This window comes from Erpetoichthys calabaricus, chromosome 5 (assembly GCF_900747795.2).
Source record: "Erpetoichthys calabaricus chromosome 5, fErpCal1.3, whole genome shotgun sequence".
Lineage (NCBI taxonomy): Eukaryota > Metazoa > Chordata > Cladistia > Polypteriformes > Polypteridae > Erpetoichthys > Erpetoichthys calabaricus.
Window position 1 is genome coordinate 251,514,728 of NC_041398.2, and position 21,940 is coordinate 251,536,667.

At 54.9% G+C, this 21,940-nt stretch overlaps 1 protein-coding gene across 1 annotated transcript in view; it reads left to right on the plus strand.

Annotated features, from left to right (window-relative positions):
* Window positions 1–1,596: 1,596 nt before the first annotated feature.
* The window catches only part of galnt7 (UDP-N-acetyl-alpha-D-galactosamine: polypeptide N-acetylgalactosaminyltransferase 7), a 29,686-nt gene continuing 9,342 nt past the window's right edge, over window positions 1,597–21,940 (plus strand). Inside the window, 7 exon segments of the mRNA XM_028791166.2 lie at window positions 1,597–1,949; window positions 5,648–5,977; window positions 5,979–6,103; window positions 16,595–16,761; window positions 17,500–17,630; window positions 18,643–18,722; window positions 21,494–21,676. Of these exon segments, the coding sequence (XP_028646999.2) occupies window positions 1,827–1,949; window positions 5,648–5,977; window positions 5,979–6,103; window positions 16,595–16,761; window positions 17,500–17,630; window positions 18,643–18,722; window positions 21,494–21,676 (1,139 nt within the window). The 5' untranslated portion in view covers window positions 1,597–1,826.

A 21,940-nucleotide genomic window follows, 5' to 3' on the forward strand; every position in this document is an offset into this window, starting at 1 on the left:
CTGGAACAGGGATCCACTGGCCAGAACTGCCATGCTGACACAAGGGACAAATGTGTGACAGTGAAAGAGCAGACCTCGCCACCAGAAAGGGTCTTTGTTTAAGGCGGAGAGACCAAAACCAAAGCCCCCCAAACAGCCGAGTGAGCGAGCGGAGGTGACGAGGACATAAACACGAGGACAGCGCGACAAACATTGCGGAGTTAAGACTGGCAGCAGGGCGGCGTCCATTTGCGCGACGGGCAGGGTCTACGGGGCGGCGCCTGGCACAGGAGGCACTGCGGTGGCACCTGCGTGGCTTTCCCCGCGTCGTACGCGAGCAGACCTGTCAGCGGCGGATTGGCAGGCGAAAAGGAAGCCAAAGCCCCGAGCGCTCCGCGGCTGTTTGTCCAAGGCGTGCCCGGAACAGGCGGCGAGGCGAGTCCGTCCACGTCAGCACAGGTGCGCAGCGCCCAGTCTGACCAGTTCAGCCCCCTTTAATGAGCCGGCCGCCTTCTGCCTCCCTGCCCACCCGACACTGCGACGTTTTGATTGAATGGCTCTTTCTTCTCTGCCAGACCACCGGCAGGTCGCGACAGCTCGCGCTGTTCAGGTGTCAAGACGGGGCTGCGAGCTTCACTGACTGCGCCAACGACCGAAGGCGACAGGTGCACGGTCTGCAGCCAGACCCTTTTGGGACGCGTGTATAGCGCCTGACAGAAAGGGACTGGCCCTTCGTATTCTCTACTGCGCCTGCGCCGCCGGTTCAGCGAGCCCCGCAGAGGGAAGAGGCGGACATGTGGCTGGCGCTGCTTGACCGGCACACCCGCGATACGAGCCACGTTCAGTACTCCAGTAACTCCACCATTTTTAATTATAGCGCCTTTCACAGGAACCAGAAACAGCGGGAGATTATTCATTCAGCCATCCATCCTTTAGTGTTGCGCCTTTCATGACAAACCAAAAAGCACACTAGGAGTGTAATACCGAAGTTCAAACGCTCTTTAGTGGAGCACACGACTTTATTAATTCGACCACCCTTATATAGCGCCAACCACAAGAATCAGTACGGGCACCCGGCAGATCATTGAACCGAACAGCCCAAGAAGAGCCGCCCGAGCCGGTGGACTTGACCCCCCCCCCTTCGCTTTTTATTATTAATTGCTAATCTGTTTCGAGGGCGGGGCTTGCCCACGCATGCTCCGTGCACGAGGGAGGCGAGCCCCCAACATACGGAGGGGCTTGAACTGAGATCCCCGAGTGACGCGGGGCCAGGTCCCTAACCGCTGAGCCAACGCTTTTGGGGGTCTCGCCCTCCTTCTTGCTTTCGCGGTTTATTTAGATACTTTCTGAAGTGCCGTAAACATCTAAAGGTGTCCCGTCCGTATGGTGGCTGCGCTTCATTTCAGACGCCCCCCTTTGCAGCTCAAGCCCCACCACCTGCCTAGCTTATTTCCACCTTGCTGAAAGGCGCTATATCACCGCACCGCGGCTCTCCCTTGGGCTCCGCTCAACCACACGTACGGCTCACTAATCCCCCCGGGCGCAGAGTGCGATGGGCGTGATCGAGCGCCACTCCTCTCTTCGAAGGTCTCATAAAGTGTCCTGCGACGCCGTGCCAAGCCAAGCACTTCCTGAGTGACGCGAGCACATCCTTGTGTGCTTGGTGGGGACGCGACGGCTCGGATCGGCGCACCCGGCTCTGTCAACTCGGACGAGGAGGAGGAGGAGGAGGCGGCGGAGGGGGGGCGACAGAGGAGGAGGAGGAAAAGTTTCGAGGCAGCGCAGCAGAGGCAGCAGCGGGCGGCAGGACGCAGACACGGAGGGCTCGTCACGGCAGCCCCTTCGCCATGAGGGTCAAGATTGGCTTCCTCCTGCGCAGCCTGCTCGTCGTGGGCACCTTCCTGGGGTTGCTGGTGCTCTGGTCATCGCTGGCTCCCAAAGACTCCGACGGGAAGCCCTACGTCAAGATGGTAAGTGCAGCCCCCCGAGCGGCGTACCCGTCGTCTCCTCGCCGACCGGCTGCTTGATTCGGTCCGGGTCGTTGTCATGGTGATCTGCGCCTGTCGCCGGCGTCCCTTTCTCGGAGAGCCGCCGTGCCTCGCGTTCGTCCTTCTGCTCCTGTAATCGGGCCGCGTCCGGCGCTCTCTCGTGCGGCTTGGCGGTTGAGTGTCTCTGTGCTGACCCCCCCCTACCCCCAGCGGCCACTACTCGTGCTGTTCGGCGGCGGCACGCCGTGCCTCCCAACCCGGAAGCCGGAGCTGGAAAGCGAGAGGCTGCGCGAGCGCTACAAGGCCCGCGGCTTCGGCTCTTCTCGGCCTTTCTCGGATCCCCTCGGCTTTCTCCAGGTTTCTTCACGGCTTCTCTGGACGCTTGGCGTCCAAAGGTGGGCTTCAGGGGGCGATCGAGGAACACGAAGGCTTGCGAGACCGAATCGCCCATGGGGCAAAATGCACTTAACGCCGTCAGCCTGTTATGAACGGCGCTATATACGCCTGTGATACGAGCTGCTAACGTTTGAGCGAGGTGGAGACCACCCAGGACCGGTACGAAGCTGGCACGTCTCTTATCTCGGGCTGCTCCGGCGTTCCTCTCCTGTCCCGAAGATGCACGCGTTTAGTTAATCGAGAGGGTGTGTCGGGTGTGCCCCTTCCGGGGGTGAGCCCCACTGTGACAGGATGTGGCACCCGCGACCCACAATCGGGTTAGGCGGGTTTGGCAAGGAGTGAAGGACTACGAGGAAGCCGCGATGGCGCCTCCAGCCCCTTTTATTGTGTGGACCTCTCTGGGCAGTCAGTGCGGTGGGTGGAGAGAGAGAGTGAGATAGGAGAACGAGAAGTGAAGTCAATCGTCCAGTTAGCCTTCTCCCGCATTTTGCTCTTCTTAGGCTGCCCCAATCACTGAAGGAGGGCTGAGGTCACCTGATTTGGGACCATCGGGGGAAACAAGAAGTCCCCCAATCATCATATGAGGCTCATATTTATATATATATTTATATATATATAGCGCCTTTCACACCCATCCACCTGTTTAATACTGAAGAAGTCCAATAACTGATCTATCTGTCCACAGTAGCGGGTGTATAGTGCCCTCCATGGCTCTCTGTCTTTCTGCCAATATAGTGCCTTTCATTTCTGTCTGTCATTCCTTTCTACTGGCATTCCACCCAGGGTGTCTGGCTTGGGCTGAATGCTGACAAAGAGGCCGTGTCTCCTGACAGCACCACAATTCAAAAGTCATATAGTGCCTTTCATGTGTAGGTATCTATGGGATAGTGCCATGCATAGCCGTCTCTCGTCATTCGTGCTGGGCTGGGACCCCATCCAGGGTGACCTCCAGACTTGTGCCCTGGGCACAGTTCAAACAGCAGGTTCTGATGCTGTATTGATGGATGTCTATGTCTTATATAGTGCCTTTCATGGCTCCAGGCCGGTCTTAACAGGGCAGTTCATGGCATCCGATAATGCCAATCCCCTTTGTTTTGGTAGACATACTGCCTGCATGGCGCTTTGGTCCCCGGCCTTTCGTCCATTCCACAGTACTAGGTGCTTTGGGCAGGGGGCTGCTTTATGGCGCCCACTACTGGTGGAGTTTGGGTTGCACCTGCAACTCTGCCCACCTGCCCCTTATGCCGTGTTTTGTTTTTTCTTTGTTTTGGCTGCCTGTCTATCGTGCCTTTCATATATGAGACTGGCATCCCACCCAGGGTGTGTCTTCTGCCGCACTTTTCATATCTTGGCTGCAGTTTTGGCAGAGCAGTTCACACCATTTAAGAAGGAAGGTCACATTTTCAGTCCTTTTGTCTCACGGCTCCTGTCAATGGTCTTTAAATAAAGCGCCTTTCAGTGCCCCTGGCGCCTTCCACTGGTCATGTGTGGGATTGCACTCGCCATTGTGCTCTTCCACCTTTGGTTTGGCTCTCAAGGGTAATTTACCTGTTAGTGCCTGTCATGCCTACCTATGTTTTATTCTGCCTTACATGTCTATCTGTTACTTAGAAAGAAGGCGCTATATAAGACAGAGCCTTTCCTGTGTGTCTCTGTTATATAGGCTGTCGGTCATTTTCCAACCCGCTATATCCTAACACAGGGGTCTGCTGGAGCCAATCCCGGCCAACAGGGGGCGCAAGGCAGGAACAAATCCCTGGGCAGGGCGCCAGCCCACCGCAGGGCACACACCCACACACCAAGCACACACTAGGGACAATTTAGGATCGCCAATGCACCTAACCTGTGCCTTTCACAACATCTGTCCGTCTCTCTGTCTCCAGATCATCTTGGCAGATGTGCTGCCCGACTGTTTGTGGTCTTTTTGTAAAGCGCCTTTCAGTTCCACAGCTCTGGGCCTTAAGGTGCCCCCCACTGGTGCTTCGTGGGGTTTTTGCCTGCATTACTGCGGGTTTTGTTTTTGCTCGCTGCCATTGTTATGAGGCGCGGTCGCCCGCCCGTGTGGCAGGTTGTGAAATCGGCGGCCCTCCGTAATTGTGGTGGGTGACGGCAGCGGACTTGCCTGGTTCTTAATCTCGGCCTTCGTGTTGCCGCACACCTTTGGTTAACGTTGCGCCACAAGTGCAGACAGGTGGGCTGATGAGCCGCCAGTACGCGGTCTGGAGCCCTAGGTAGTTCTATCCCAGGGCGCGGTGATTCAAGTGCCAGCAGAGCGCCAGGGGCGAGGCAAGTGGGCGGCAGAAGGACGACCTCCAGCAGAAGAGAGATCATGAGGTGTCCAGGGTGGGAGGCTGGCGTAGCGGGTGTCTGCTATATATGTGTGTGTCAGGAGGTTAGCGGGTGAGGCTGGCTGTGCCAGCATAGCGATTATTATAGTAACAAACAAGGTGAGGTGCCCTGCAGGGCTCCAGACAGGTTGTTGCACATTCTTCAGTTACGTCTTTGGGTTGTTGGCACACTTGTGGCGTCAGCCTGTCACTATTTGTCACCCAACTCTTTATCCAGTTCAGGTTCATGTGGCACAGTTGCCCATCCTAACATGGCAGGTGCCAGGCCATTGCAGGGCCCACTCGAATGATATCCAGTTGGGACGTGGGAGGAAGACTGAAATGGCAGAAGAATAAAATGGCATTTGACACTGGACTCTGGGGGGCAGCGGTGCTGAGCACCATCCTGGAGGAAGTCTGTGCCAGGTGGGCCATTTGGGGGGTTTGCAGTCCAAAGGTCCTGCCCCTCAGTGTTGGGGTGTTAAGCAGAAGGTCTGACATCTTCAATTCTGTGCCCTTGTATGCTGCACCATCCTGGCAGTTGTGTCATTTTTACTTGGCGTGTTCTTAGGGACTTAGCAGACCATGCAATGCCCATTTTAGCTTGATGCCAACTAACTTATTGAGGCACAACTAGTGTAAGTCCACCTTGGACTGGACAGCCTTGGACTTTGCAGACCACTACAGGACTTAAGGCTGCAATGGTGATGGGCCGATGATGTTGCCCCACCTCACCCTTTGCCAGTTGAATGCCAGGATCTGGTAATTAGTACCTAGGCATGGCTCCAACTGTCTTCTCCAGGCTTGTAATGCTACCCCATGGTGCCTCACTTGTCTCATCTGGCCTACAGGCCCTGGTCTGCCACTTGATCTTATAGCTCCTCCATGTTGTCTGTGCCGCCATCTTCCAATGCCCGACTTTGCCATCTCTAACCCACTTCTTTAATTGCCTTACAGGAGGGAAGAGACACCAATGACCTCCTGCCCAACGCCAAAGACACCCTGCTGGACAAGCTCAAGCCGGTGATTCCGTGGCCTCAAGTTGAAGGCGTTGAAGTCGACCTCGAGTCCATCCGGCTGAAGAACGATGAGAAGAACCGTGCCGCCCCACCGCTGAAGGCGGACCCCGTCGACCAGCGGGACATCATGCAGAAGCAGTACCTCACGTTCAAGGTCCAGAAGCACAAGTACCCAGACCCCGTGTTGAAACCCGGCCAGCTGGGGAACTTTGAGTTAAAGGAACCTGAGCCAGAGGGCGTGCCAGGGGGACCGGGTGAAGGTGCCAAGGCCTATGTGTTGGGGCCCCGAGTACAAAGACGCCATCCAAGCCAGCATCAAGGAGTTTGGATTCAACATGGTGGTTAGCGACATGATCTCCTTGGACCGGACAATCAGTGACCTGCGGCACGATGAGTAAGTGACCCTCTGCCTTCATGCCTGTTATTGAGTTGGCATTCCTTCATGTTGAGTTTATTTAATTTCACATTCTTTTGGCTGAGGAGTGGCACAGTTTCATTTCGGTTTGCTGTTCTGTAGCATTCATCACTGCTTGTTGGCACGGGTGTTACTCTGCCACTGCCATGCCAGCCAGCCTCCCCCTCAGAACACTTGTAGTGTGCCCGACTAGCAGGTGGTGCCATTGTGTAGTAGGAACGTGGGGCTGCATGGCATGCAGGCAGGTGGAGGACTTGAGAGGTCACCTTAGGACCTGACGTGCACCCCTGTGACCACCTACTGTTGTTCTTAGTCAAACACGAGCAGCCCCTCTGAACATTTGCTGACTGCCCGAAACCCTAGCGTGGTCTTCATCACAGAGCGGTCAGGCTCCTTCAACTTACTTTGGGCTATAAAGTGCCCCCCAATGTCCCAAATGGCTAATTATTATGAAAAACATCCAGCCAGGTAGGTGGAGTGACAGATGTGAGTTCAGTGACCGAGTCGCCCCCCCAGAATGCACAGGCTGGCACAGTATAGCGCCTTGACACTTGCCGCATGTCATTCAGCCATACACAGGGGGACGTTACAGGCACAGTGGGGGCCGTGCACGTTTCCTTTTTGGGTGGTTGACACCCTAATTAGCATATGGGCGTCCTCTGAGAGGCCACACCCAATGTTACCTGCCTTAATTGGAGGTGGGCTGCCCCGATGGCGCACAGCTCACCAGATCTCGTCCTTTAGCATGGCGTGACAGAAGCTGGCAGGGGGCCGGAGATGAGGGCGGATAATGTGTGGCCATCAGTGCCGACTGCGCTTCACATAGGATTACAAATGGAAAACTAAAAAACGTGAAGCTGAAAGTGAGGAGGAGGAGGAGGGAACGGTGAAGGCTGAGCGAGGCGCCCCTCTTGGTCTGCTCCGATTGGCTGAAGCTGTTTATCCTTAAGCCCCCCATGCCCCACGTCTTTGTCCTAATCCACCCATGGATTCAGTTGGCGGGTGCCAGTGGCGCTGACTGCAGTGAGTCTTTGTTGCTTTTTCACTGCTGCCACACAGAGTCCCTCCTTGAATAGAGTGCCAGGTCACATGAGCTCTGCCAGGTCACATCACCACCATGCAGGGTCTATGCCTCTCTGGATTTTTCCTGATGTTGGCAGCTCTGCTGTTCCTCAGGTTGGCTATCTGCCCGTATCGTGCCCGATGGGCGTATGCGTGAGTGAGTGGGCACTGGTGCCCTGTCCTGGGCTGTGCCCTGCGTTGTACCCTGGCTGTTAGGACAGACTTGGGTTCAGAGCCTTTGAGCAGGTCTTAGGTGTTCAGGTCTTACTGTTCAGTAAGTTGGGGGCTGTGGAGCTCAGGCCAGGTTGGCACTACAGGACTTTTTAGTTCTGGTGCCCTGAACTGGATGGGCATCATGTGAATCTGTTGGTGGTGGGATGGCTTCATTTTCAGGTCTTTGTGGCTGTGCTGTCTGCCAGGTCCAAGTGACCTCACATGTGCCTTTCCGGTGGGGCAGCCATTTTAGAGATGACATTCTTCAGTCGGCACCACCTGGTGGCCTTAATGCATGCATTTAGGGGACGCCAGTCCAGCTGCCCTCCTCTTCAGATTCGGAGCCCTCGGCACGTCCAGGACTGGCCAGCTGCTAATCCTTCGTTTTGGCTTCTTCACTTTCTGGGCACGACTTTTCACAGATGTTTCCACCAAGCAACATCTGCTGATTTCACTTTCCAGACTAACCGCTGCCTCCCCTTGGGGTCAGTACAGTGGACCCCCAAATCTTGGACCATACGGATGGTCATTTTAAAGAGTGGCCGCCAGCTGACGTCAAATAATCAAATGATGACAAATGAATCGAACATTTAAAAAACGTCAAGAATGAATGTGAGATGACGTGATACACACAGGGGGGCATCTTACCCCCAGGAAGTCTGAGACTCACGACAGTCGGGGTGCCAGGTGGGCTTATCAGGTGGAGGAAGAGGAGGAGGATCTCACCCTGAAGAAGATCACAGGGTGGGCTGCACTCCTAAAACCAAGTGAAGCCCCTGAACAAAGTGCACCATGGGTAAAGACACACATATAAGACCACTATAATGACAAAGCCCCTCGCACGTCTGCTGAGACGTCCTGACGAGACGCTGGCATACTGCTGGTGCCCCCCGTGGCCTCAGAGTTGTGTCTGCTGAATGTGACCTGAAGGGGCCAAAGAACCAAAATGGGAACACTGCTGTGATGGGCACATTTAATGGCCACTAGAGGCGTAGAGGGTCTTCACGGTCGTGGGCACCAAGTACTGTCGGACTCTTTCAATCCCTCCGCTTATCCAGGGTGGGTCGTGCGATGGCTGGAGCCGATCCTGGTCACCCCTGGGCACAAGGCAGGAGTAGTGCAGTGTGTGTTGAGCCCCCTGTAGCGAGTCCCCAGGTTCGGGGGTCCTCAGTGGTGACCCTTCTGTCTTCCATATCCAGTACCCACTTGATTCTGCTAATAAGACCCTGATAAAGTTAGCTGAGCTGAACTGACCGGCCGCACTTTTCCCACAGTTGTACCCCCAGGGTCCTCTGCAAACATGGCAGGCCCACCCACAGACCTGGTCCGATTTCAAAGGGGGGTCGAGGAGCCGCGCTTTGCTGGCCGGTGTGTTCATCAGCGTCACGCGCCTTTCGAGTTGTTAAATTTGTGTCTTTTACGCTCTCGTGTTTCTGATTGTCCTTTTTAAAGCGCCTTCCCAGTGTAGCCCCCTGAAAGCCATTAGGGTGGCCGCTGACTGGGCACACAATGCCTGACACAGCAAACTGGAATGAAAATTAAAGATGAAGAACACCATTGTTAATGTAAAGGAGTGGGGGGGGGGGGGGGCTGAATTTAATGCCATCTGCTAGTCCCTGACCATCCAGTGCTATGAACTTTTGAGTGGCGTCTGGCCCCACATTGGTGGGCACCCAGCTGCTCCGCCTAAGGGGTGAGGGATCTGAGGACCATTAAGGCCCCCCTGTGCAGGCCCAGACCTCTGGGGCTTGGATGGCTCTGCTGTTGGCCTGAGGACCCCATTGTCCTTTGCCCTGCTGGACCCTTCATTGAAAGACAAGGTTGGGGCCACCTGAGACGCCATTGGTCAGGGGCACTTGCTGCGTGTCAAGTTGTCATTGGCACATCTGCTCAGAAGGGGAACGATGTTGGAGGGGCATCAGAGAAACCAAACGCCAACGTGACAGCAACGGGTGTACGGCAGACGGCCACAAATCTCAGAGATGTTTGGTGGATGGAGGACGTGGTGAGACCCCTTCATCCTGGCACGCTTTTTGGTGTCGCAGACTTCATTTTAAATACCTTGGACGCTTGTGCCCATCCGTCTACACTCGGTAGCCCAGGGTGACGCGGTGACAACGTGTGGGTGACAAATTTATTAAAGCTCAACACCCGAGAGCCGTCCACCATGTAAGCGTTGTGACCCTTTGTTTGGCAGCCTGTATGAGTTCCTCTGCCAGTCTTCTTGAAGAAGTCGCTTGGCACAGCTGCACGTGGCCACTTTTCTGCCATTCCTCCTGCAGACCCCCTCAGGCTCTGTTAGACTGGATGTTCAGTGTCTGTAAGCTGCCATCATCAGGTGTCCCCTGGGCTTCGGTTTGAGCCACTCGAGGACACCCACAGACCGGTCCCAAGGGCCACTCCAGTGCTGTCTTGCCCGTTTGCCTTTGGGTCATCGTCCCATCAGCCCAGCCTGAGGTTCTCTTCAAGGACCCCTCTGGGTTTGGCAGCATTCCTCCCTCCCACCCTCTGTCTTCCCTGGGATGATGCTGCTGTTAGGTAGGTGACGAGTGGTGCCAGGCCTTCTGCAGACACAGTGCTGTGACTTCCATCCACAAGCCCCCCGTTGGTCTCCTCAGCCCACAGAATCTCCGAGTCACTTAGGTCACTTCTGTCTGCCCACTGCACCGTAAAGAGTGCTGCTGACATGGTGGTCCTTCCATCTAAGCAGAAGGCTTCTGAAGTCCTGGGAGAGTGTGGTCTCCTCACTGACAGAGGGTCTTCTGTCCAGTTTACTCCAGTTTGGAGGAGCAGTCATGGTGGCGTCAGACTTTTGAGACCCCTGTGCTCATTGGTTGGACCCCCTTGGCCTGATGGTCCTCCATCTGAGAGCTCCTTGGACTTCATGGCTTGGTTTTTGTCCCAACATGCCGTGTGAGTTAAGGGATCTTCTCTGCCGGGCCCACGTGTGCCACTCCAAATGGTCACAGGTGGGCTCCACTCATGTTCTAGAAACTTCTCCAGGAGAACTGAACCACAATGGATGGAGCTGAGTGGTCCAGCGAAGGAATTGAGGGATTTCTGTTTGCCATTTCATTTTTAATAAATTGTCCCCACCTGCTGAATGCGGGTTGTCACTTTGTCACGAGTTGCAGAGTGCAGATGGATGGGCACAAATGTCTAATTTCTCCCACACCATAAAGTGTGCAGACAATCCAGGGGGTCTGAAGCCTTTCTCGGCCCACCGCACATTTGGCTCTTTGTGTGTTTATATCCACACCCACCCGCAGTGTTGGCTGCTCAGTCCCCTCACAACTGTCCCCAAATGTCCACGAGGAGGAAGGGGTGATGTGGGCAGATGGCCAGGACCACCGCAGAGGCGTTTCCTGTGACAGTTTAGCTCTGCGTCTTTGGTGAATTTGACTGAACGGCTGCAGATGAGTTTTCCCTTACGTTTCCAGCAGATGAGGGCACCGCCTTCTCCGCAGCCCTGAAGCCATGGCGTCACACCTACAGGTGGCACAATGGCAGTTTTAGAAGGCTGTGCCCCCAGTAATTATCAGCTGATTATTGTATTCAGGGTACCAAGGCTGACGAGAAGCCGCAGGCAGATCCTTCAAGTTGCCGTCCTACAGACAATTAGCCAGCAGACGGTTAAAGATGGCTGACATCATCAGGAATAAGAATTGTGCCCTCCCTGCCACGTGTGCCCGCACAACACACAGCATTACAAATCGTGGAATCTTACAGTGAGAGCAGGAGAAGTGAAGCACATGTGGAGGGTCCAGGGGGGCCACTGAAATGGGCCCCTGAGTGGAGGGCTTCAGATGGGCACCTCCTGCTGGACAAACACTGAAAAACACAACACCACCAGATGGCGCTTCACGCCAAGATACAAAAACTCCCATCATCCTCCTCCTCTACCAGATTAACATGTGCCCAATCAGAGAGGCGGATGAACCCATTTGCCAATTGGCACACAACTTGGTGACAATTTAACTGACATAGCGATGAGTGAGGCAGTAGAGAAAAGCACCAGAGAGTGCTGGATTGGGCGAGGTGGGCATGGTGTGCCAAGAAGTTGATGAGTGCAGAACAGCAAGTGTAAGGAGAGCGCTGGGCACGGAGCACTCGAGAGAGAGAGGACTTGTGGACATTACGGGAAGGGGCGCCAGTACAACATTGAGGGCAGCTAGGCATCCTGGGACGAGAGGCCTGGCATCAGTGACACAGCCAGAGGGTGGCTTTAAGGTGTGAGTGTCATCAAGGGGTTCGAGGTAAACCAGGTGGCACAGGAGTTTACTGAGGAGGATGATGGGGCTTCTCGAGGGGCACTGGAGCTGATCAGATGTCTGTTGGCATTACGGGGGGCTTCCCTGTGGATACCCTGGCTGTCTGCCCTTTGGATTTGCATGGCGCTTGTTTGTTTGTTTGTTTGTTTGTTGTGGAGACGCTGAGCTGCCTTGTCGACGTATTTCTGCACAACAGGAAATATTAAAGTTTGTGCTGAGAAGCTGCCGCCGTCTCCTCGCTTGGCCAGTTCATGAACTACAAGGTGCCCAGCTGGCAGTGGTGCCACAGCTGAGGGTAGTGGGCATTCCCAGCTCCAAGTAGAGTTGAGGATGACATTTGTTCTGTTCTGTTCTCTTTGACACCCACTGCACACCCAACTTACCTGGAATGGGGGTCTCTCTTTGAGAGTCAAGGCTGGGGGGCTGCCAAGTGGCAGGCAGGGTCTGTTAAAGGTCATTGTGGCACTTCTTGTGTGATTTTGGGCTACACAATAATGAATGGTATTACATTGTGTAAAGGGTCCGGCTAAGCCCACCCACACACTCTCGGTCTGTCCCCTCATTGCCAGCGTTACCCTTGTTCACCTCATTTGGGATGCTGTGGGCATTTTGTTTTTGCCAGTGTGCCGGGTGCCGGTCATGTGACTGGATGCCATGCTGGCAGGGGGTCTTCGGCCTCCCCTTGTGATAATTCCCGTCGATTTGTTTTCTATTTCTGCCTCTTTATGTTTAGACGGGGGGGTGGCGCGGGGCCACCTACATCTACAGATGTGTCGTCACCTGAGGCTGCACCACACTGGTGGGTTCTGCTGTGTTATCACAACGCCAACCCCGTCAAGTTGGCCAGACTCGAGGGTCCGACGCATGTCAGTGGAGCTTTAAGGAATGGAAAACTTCTCACGTTTTTAACATGAAGTGTGAACCTGTAAGCAGACAGGCAGACCACCCTGGCCGGGCCAGCAGATGGGGCTGAGCGGTGGCACTGGTGCCCGTAGGCCTGCGTGACAGCAGCGATCTCTTAATAATGCGCTGCCCACTTGACATCGGGATGAAGCTCGATTGTGACCCGTGGGCCCGCTCTGTTCTGTCACTCGAGTGCTTGATGCGTCCCATCGATGGCAGTCGAGCTTTAACTGGAGTTACTAGAATTTCACAACCAGGGGGCCCTCATTTGGTTTTTGCTCGTCCTTTAAATTTTAGTGATGCCGCTGAGCCCCCTGCCCAATCCCGTCTGTAATTCATACTAGCAGGACACCCCAGCACCTGTGGCTCGGGTCAGGTGACTTCACTTGACCTCGTAATTCAAACGCGAAGTGACCGGTGGGCACGCAGAATTGGCCACGTGAAGCAAACAAGCCAACTAAAACAAATGGAGGTGGCATCAGCGCCGAAGTGTGTCTCTATGTGGGCACAGGGGTGAGTCAGCCCTTGTGAGGACCCTGTGCCGCTGGCGCCCATCACTCGAGTTGGCCTCCTGATTTTTCGATTGGCCCTTTAGTTCCTTGCCAGCAGTTTTCTGCTGTTAAGATTTCTGGGTCTTCTTTCACGCCTGGCGTCCTCCGTTCATGACTGGCAGCGCCACTTGCCCATCTGAGATTCACTTGACACGGTCTCATTGTAAAATCCCCCCCACCTCCCTGAAACGCCACTTTGACCTTCAGCCCGATGAACAGCGAGTCCCCATTGAAGTGCCCACTCAGATCTGCTCTTCTGCTGTCCCTCCAGTGCCACCCGTTCAATGACTTGCCCAATGCCCACCTAATAAGCTTGTATCTCAGACCCCCCCCCCCCCCCCCCATACCATGTGCGTTCTTTCTTGCCTGTCCAATGGATGGCGGAGACACAATGACTGTGTCCATTTGTAAAATGCCATGTAAAGGACGCAGATGTCACCATGAGGACCATGCTGTGTGCCCACGTGAACCCCTCGTCTAGTCTGCCACATGTGTTTGCTGTTCAAGCTCTCGGCAGCCGTGGGTAAAAAGATGGTGGAAGGATCCCAAGGCGAGCGGTCAGCGGTCACTCTGTGCCTCCTCCAGCTGAGGTGACCTGTCCGAGTGTTTCAGACATTCTGGGATGAGCTGGAGGGCCAGCGAGCACCAAGCGTGGCAGCGCCAGGATAACGCAGAAGACGAGATGTGCTTAGCGCCAACTCCTGTCTGACTGAACTCAAGATGGCCGCACCTTTCGTATCCCGTCAGGCTGGACACGCGTACCGGTGGGGCACCCCTTTGTTGGGGTCAGTCACACAGCCAGGTGGGAGAGCGCGTGGCGTGCCAATCCGGGACAGGAGACGTCTTAATGGAGAAGCGTCACTTTAGTTTTTAATCCAATAGACTGAACCGGTGTGATCAGGTGACACGGTGGCGGCCGGCCAGGGTTCACTCCGCCAACTGTCGAAGGCTCCGGTGAGGATGTCACGTGGGGTCAGACATGCAGGACTAAACGTCTTTGTGAGACCCTGTTTGGGGTCTTCAGCTCAGTCACATGACGGTTCAGATATGGCTGAAGGAGTGAAAGTGTCACATCTTGTCGTACCACGCTTGTCACCATTTATTGTAACGAACTGGGGTGACATTTGAGTTAAAGATTGGGTGGCCAAGCTATGTTTAGAGGTCACATCCCCCACACTGAGAAGGGTCCACCTGCAGACCTCCGAAGTGCCTGGATTTGGGAGCCCCACTGGACAGCCAATGGGATTGCAGTTTGTTGTCACCTGGTGTCCCTCCCCCAACCCTAATCGTAACCAGGGGTCCTCGGTGACGTAGAGCAGACAGAGACAGCCTCCTCGATGGAGTGGAGCCCCGGCGGTCCGCAGCTCGAGTCCGTTGGGGCCGACGATGAGGTTTAATGACGTCAGAGACCACCAGACGCGGACGTAATGGCGGCTTATTCACCGTACTCTGGTTTGACGTGGCGTTTGTAAAATGGGTGGTCTTCTGGTTTCTCTGCCCTGTGACGCTTTCTCAGGTGGCGCCTCAGAAATGAAGCACATTGAAAGACCCCGAGGTGTGGTGGGGGGCTACACCTGCCATCCACACGCACACCACAGCAGTTGATAAGACCCCTTTGGACCCCTGGTGACATCCTTGACCTCAGGGAGTGGCCTCCCATCCATCTGCCAGCCCCTCTTGTCACTCTTTTCGGTTCACGTGGACCCCACCAGCTGCCCTTGTCACCCTCTTTGTGTACATCAGACAGCAAATGAACACTCAAGTGGGCACACGTCTGCCAGACACATGACTGTCCCCTGGAGTGTCACTCTTATCTCTTTGATTAGTGGTCCATGTGATAATCGGCTTGTAGGGTCATCAATGTCACCTGCACAGACTTCAGTGGCGTTCGTACTTGAAGGTGCCAATCAACACGTGACACGCCCGGTAGACCCCAGCTGCGGACCTCCTTCATGGAGCACGTTGTCACTTTCTGGTTAAGATTACGGTTGTGGGACGGTCATCTGACTAAAGTCAAGTAAACCAGGTGACATCCATCCATCCATTTTCCAACCCGCTGAATCCGAACACAGGGTCACGGGGGTCCGCTGGAGCCAATCCCAGCCAACACAGGGCACAAGGCAGGAACCAATCCCGGGCAGGGTGCCAACCCACCGCAGACCAGGTGACAGAAACCTGCAATCCAATTGGCTGTCCAGTGGAGCTCCTGAATCCCAGCGCTGCGGAGGTCTGCAGCTGGACCATCGTGACATGTCACCATTGTCTGGTGGCACAGTGACTAAGTAGAATGACGCTACCCTGAATCTTCTGTCACCTTCTCCCGAAATGCAGCAATTCCTGACTACGTCGCCCTCTAGTGCGTGAACTCCGCCATCGCTTCTTGGGGACACTTCTGTCCTCTTACCTCACGACGTGTTTGTCCTTGCAGTGGTAAGAGAAGGCCTGGGCTGAGTCGGCCAAGTGGGTGAACCAGGCGGTCACTTAGGGTGGCAGAGTTCATGGGGGGCACTTTGGCCTCAGAGAGCCGTCCCTGGGTGAGGCGCAGACCAAGTGGCACTCCGCTTGTGTAACCTCTGGACATATGCATGGCAGCCCAGGATGAGCCCGACCACCAAGGGAAGGTTGGCATCCTGGGTACTGCACAATTCCCCCCGTCCCCCAGCTATTTTGTCCTTAACCCTTTCACTTCCACACTTTAGTTGTGTTTTTTTTTTTATTGTCCTTATCTGCCACATTCAACTTTAAAGCTTCAGCAAGCAAGCAGCAAAAAGTTAAAGTTTGGCGTAAAGACGTCGTCGGGTCTCATGGCATAGGAGTTGAGTGTGAACATGGCTGGCACGTGACTCATCGGCTGACTGGCATAACGGACCCCCTAAGCTCTTCATCGTGTGACTTTACTGATAGCTGACGTGCGTCTGATTTCACCCTCCGCACTTACTGAGTCGTAATGTCCAGTCAGTCAAGCAAAGGGGGCACCATGGTTGGCATGCCGTGCTTGGGGCATTAGTTGGCCTTAATCCAGCCCCCCCAGTGCATACCAACATGGAACCAAGTGCCGACAGAAGCTGCCATGCTGATCCCTCCCAGTGCCCCCTACTGGCAGCAGTGGGCCAGTCAGGGATGCCATTCTGCATGCCCCCTATCATTACTGAAGGATTTTTGGCCTTTCTCTGCTTCTGACTGTCCTTGTGTGCCCACAGATCTGCCACTCCCCAGATGTTTGTGGTCTTTTGCCACACGAGTGGCTGGCATGAATGGAAATCCCTGAAGGGCAGCTGGCACCATCAGACTGGCCAATTAAGGGACTGGCTGAATGACCACTGATCCCCTTGTCTGTGTCTGCAGGCACACGACTGGCCAGACCCCCTCAGTGCCCACTCAGTGCCCGTATGTCCACACAGGCAGAGGGCATTTGTCTCGTTTCATTGTCCAGCTGGTCACAGCTTATGTCCCTGTCTGTTTGTTTGCAGGTGCAAGTACTGGCACTACGATGAAAACCTCCTGACCAGCAGTGTGATCATCGTCTTCCACAACGAGGGCTGGTCCACGCTGATGAGGACGGTGCACAGCGTCATCAAGAGGACACCCAGGCGCTACCTGGCCGAGATCGTGCTGATCGATGACTTCAGTAACAAAGGTAAGGGGGCGGCGGTGGCCCTGGGGGTGAGCTGGACGTCCCACCTCATATAGTGCCATTGGTGAGCCCTGTGGAGGTGTCACCCTCTTCTTTAACTTTACTGAGTCTTGGCTCAGTCATCTACACAGGCACTCGATATCCGTGGACTCCATTAGTATGGGGCTGGCAGTGCCACCTGTGCCAGCAGTCCATTGACTCCTCAGTTCACTGTTAGCAGAGCGTTTGTGATGATTTTGTGAAGAACTGAATTCTCAAGGTGTTCCTGCCTGGCATGCATGGCACGGTGCCTACTAGTCCATCAGTTTTGAAGCGGGTTATGCAGGGTGCCCTCCCGAGTCTGCGCTTGGGCTTATGGAGCGTTGGTGGGCTACCCTAAGACAGTCCCGTGGGTAACTGTGCCACCTATTGTCGCACTGGGCCATGGGGTGACTTCTTGGCTCTAAACGGTGACATTTCACTTTATTGGGATAGGTGGACTCTTTCTTGCGGCCTGGTGGGCACACACTTCGAGCTTCTTGCACGTCCTGCATTTTCGTCACTTGGTTCCGAGTCTTCACTTTACCTGTAATGCCACTTAAAACCAGTAGATGGCAGCACAACCAAACTAATGGCGTGGGGCGCAGCGGAGCTCCAACTGTGCGCACCGCGGTGGTGGCGGCGGAGGTGGCGGTCGGGACGCCGGGGCCTTTTTCTTGTTTCCTCCTCAGGTGTCGTGACCGCCATTTGTGTTTTCTGCAGCCCACCTGAAGGAGAGGTTGGAGGACTACATCAAGCAGTGGAATGGCCTGGTCAAGCTGTTTCGCAACGAGAGGAGAGAAGGCCTCATCCAGGCACGGAGTATCGGAGCCAAGAAGGCCACCGTCGGCCAGGTGAGTCACGACAAACGGGAGCCCCCCGTGCACCCTGGAATTTGGTGAGAAGGCTGGCATAAGGGTCGGGGTGTCTGCCCCCCCCCCCCGACTTCGTTTTATATAGTGCCTTACACAGCCCTCGGGAGACACAGGAGGGGTGGGGGGGTTCAATCCGCTCTCAGAGTCTAAAGTTGGGGGGGGGGTCTCCTAAGCCCACCAACTCTGATCCACCCCCCAGTCAGTGAATGAATACACAAGTTGACATTCACAACACAAACAGGATACTTTTATATAGCGCCTTTAGAGTGGGGGACACGACTCCAGAATTGCTTTCATTTTTCTGAAATGTGCGCTCAGGGCAGTGACGTGGTTTGGGGACCCCCTTAGGCCCAGCGCCTTGGCACATGGAGTGTGTTTTACAAGTGGAGTCGCATTGCTGGTGCTGCAGAGGCAGTCGGTGGAGTTGCATGTAGCGCCTTTCCATGGAGGCCACAACCCCAGTGCCCGTTACGGGTGCCATCGCGCTGCTTTGGGGGGCACTCAGTGGATGGAGCTTGAATATCAGTTTGTGCTGTGGTATATAGCGCCATTCCACAGTCCTGGGAGAGCAGCACTGCAGTCAGGTGTGTGTGTCATGAGCCCCAAACTCTACAGCTGTGTATGGCGCCTTTCAGTAGTGCAGAGCAGCACATAATGGAGACCAGTGAGACGCCAGCCCAGTGTACCTACTGGCAGAGCAGCACCGCAGCCCCCTTCTGTGCTCAGGCCAGCGTCGGGGCACTCAAACCCCACACTTGTATATAGCGCCTGTCCAGGCTGTCCCAGTGCATTGGTGGTATGAATGTCAGGCGTGTACAGTGGGAGCTCTGGTGGGTGACTTAGTGAATGGATATTTTCACCCCTCCCTCTAATATAGCGCCTTTCCATATTGATTACAGTGCCAGGGTAGTTTCCATTTCTGTCACATGTTGCTGGCCGGGGGGCTCCCACTGCCATTCTCAATCCGTGTCTCTGGTGTTGTTGTCCTCAGGTGTTGATCTACCTGGATGCTCACTGTGAAGTTGGCCCTAACTGGTATGCCCCCCTCATTGCGCCCATCACAAATGACAGGTATGTTTTAATTGATTTATTGATTGATTGATTGATTGATTTCCTGACTTCTGGTTGTCATGTCACCAGTGCTGTGAGGTCAGCTTTGTCACCGCGGGTTCCACAGGTTCAGTGACTCCAGTTTGATGTTTTCTGCTCCTGGCACACCTCTGAGACATTCGTCACCCAGCAGACACTGCAGCACGTGATATTACTAAGGGGGGGGCATGGGGTGGTCCTTGAATAAATGTTCTTGACATATAGCGCCTTACATGTTCACCCCTTGTACGTCGTGTTCTTATCCTCCCAGGGGCCGTTGTAGGGTCGCTGCTGTGGACCACAAAACGGAGCTGAAACCTTCAGAACGGGTCACATATAAAAAACAGCAGGTGGTAAACCCGGGGGGGGCTCCCATACGATGCCTGACCTGCTGACTGCGAGGGTCTGGCCAACAGTCGGCCCACTGCTGCTGTGCTCACCTGTGTTCTGTGAGGCGCCTTGTGGTGGGACGCGCTCGTAGTCTGCAGCCCACCCGTCTGTTTGGTCCACTTTAGAGTGGCAGTCGTTGGTGGCTGAAGGCAGGGACACACCCAGGACGGAACGCCAGGCCACAGCAGGGCCAATCGAGTCACATGTAAGGCGAGTGACATCAGTGTCACCTGTGTGCTCAGTGATATAAAAGGAATGGCGACTCGTTCGTGAAAAGCTTCTGCTTTCATAAGACATGAAATGAGAGTTTGAAAGCAAACGTCGGCCATCGGACTGCGCCAGTGCGCATGACTGCCATTAGCAAACGGCGACACCCGCCGAACCGAGCCCACTAATGAGGTGGACGACCGAGAGCGCGGCGATGGCGGCAAACGTCACCCAAAGTCTGGGTGTTGGATTACAAGCTGATGACCCCACCGTAAATACGCAGTTGAAGAAAAGGGCTTCTGGAGACAATACCCCCCCCCCCCCCCCCCCCCCGAAAGCCGCTCTACACGTTCGCCCGCATTCCTTAGTCGGCCTGTCCCGGCACTTTGCGCTCCTAAGTCGAGGACTGCGCCCGTTGACAGCGTAACGCCTACCGCGGCGGCCCGACGCATTCCTGACGGCACGTCCTGCTTTTCGAATGACCCGCTTTTGATGTCTGCGCTTGCGCGGCAGTTCTGGTACACGCGCAGTGGATTCATATGGAACTTCACTTCGACCCGATATTGTTTATATATCTTTATCTGCTTTAACAGTTGCCATTTATACAAAACACCTTTCTTATATTAAGTGCAAGTGTTTCTAACGGTAGGACGATCTAATAAAGTAGGATAAAATGTCAGCCCGAAATAAATGTTTTAATGGCGCATTAAAACAGAAGATCAGGCGGGCGCAGGCGGTGGTGGTGGCATTGTCGCATCTAAGGGTTAATAGTAAAAAGTACTCTGTCACGTGGGCGTTTGAAACAAACCGCCTCCAATTTGGTGAGACTCGCCAGAGAAGAGCGAGACGGTGACGTAACAGCACCGCAGGAGCATTAAGCTGAGCGAAGAACTGCAAATCCCAGGAGTCAACGGGGCGGCCATTCGTAGGCATCCCGTCCCACTAATCTCCGCGTTGATTGCTGGGATTTGGAGTTCTTCCCTCGGCACAAACCTAGACCAGCGGCCTCTTCGGCATCCTCGCAGCTTATTCGAAGCTCTCGCATGACAGAATTCTTTCCGCTATTAATGGATAGAAACACGTGACCGCTATTCTTTAACAATAACAAAACTTATTTCGACGACACTCCTCACAGCCCGACGTTAGCGTGGAGAGCCGTCACAATTGAGAGGGCGGGCTCTAGCGAGGGCCGTTTTTTGATTGGTGAATCCTCCGCTGGGTGGACCCACGCGCTTTGCTCAGAATTCTGACTGTGCTCCTCGGACACGAATGCAAGACCCAGTGGCTCCGAGTGACCGCGTGAAGCGGCGATTTTCAAGAAGCTCCGAGTTCTTCCACCGACCGTGTGGGTCTGAGGTGTCGGTAAATGTGGCAACTATTCACCAGCGACGATTCACCAATCAAAACAGGGGACTCGCTTTGACCCCGCCCTCTCACAGTAATCATTTCAAACCCTATTGGCTGTTGCTGAAACAAATGACTGAAGAGTTCTGTTTGGGCAGATGGCACCACACCGTGGCACAATGAACAGCTCAGTCAGGTACCCTCAGGTGTGCAGCCATTCATTGTGTGACAGAAAGACACAAACGCAATCGAAGGACAGCAACAGTTGAGCAGAGACCCGGCCGGCTGCCCCACGGGGACTTTAAGGAATGAGGGGTCATGAGAGGTCCATTCGGAGTCTTTGCTTACGTGCAGGTAAAGTCGCGTCGGGCACCACACTCGATTCTCCCTTTCGTCCTCTTGTCCTGTCTGGTGGGCCATTATGGGGTTGGCATGATTCTCATTCCGGTTGTGCTTTGGTCCCACGACGTGTCATTGGCATCATGATGATGGGCATGAAAGACACTCTGTTGAGGTGTGCCAGGACCAGGATGCCCTCCCTTGAACCCGTTCTCAGGGTCTGATTCAGAGATTGCTGAGCACCATGGAGGAGGTGGGTGGAATGGAACTGGGTGAGGGTGGGCACCTCTGAGGTGGGATTTCTCTAAGGCTGTGTCCCAATTCGCCATCCGCACAGATTGGACTCTTCTTCGTCCTGCAGTGTAAGCGCCTGCCCTCCTCGTGGGCTCCCGTCGAGCAGAGGGGCTAGCGGGGCGAATTGGGACACAGCGGCGCGCCTGGCCGCCCGATTAACGCTGCTTTGTCTCTTGCAGAACGGTGTGTACGGTGCCCTTAATAGATTACATAGACGGGAATGATTATACCGTTGAGCCCCAGCAGGGTGGCGATGAAGATGGGTTTGCCAGAGGGGCCTGGGACTGGAGTATGTTGTGGAAGCGGGTGCCGCTGAGCAGCAAGGAAAAGGCTAAACGAAAGCATAAAACCGAAGCCTATCGGTAAACAACTGCTGATGTTGCTCTTACACTGCCTGTGTGTTCATGTCTTCTCTCTCCCCATGTGTCCCCCCGTGTGCACTGACCTACTAAACGGCCGACCGCCCGCAGAACCGTCTGCACGGTGCCCCTTATTGACTCCATTAGCGGCAACACGTACGACATTCAGGCCCAAGGGGGTGGTGACGAAGACGGGTATGCCAGAGGAGCATGGGACTGGAGCATGCTATGGAAACGCATCCCCTTGACTATGAAGGAGAAGCAGAG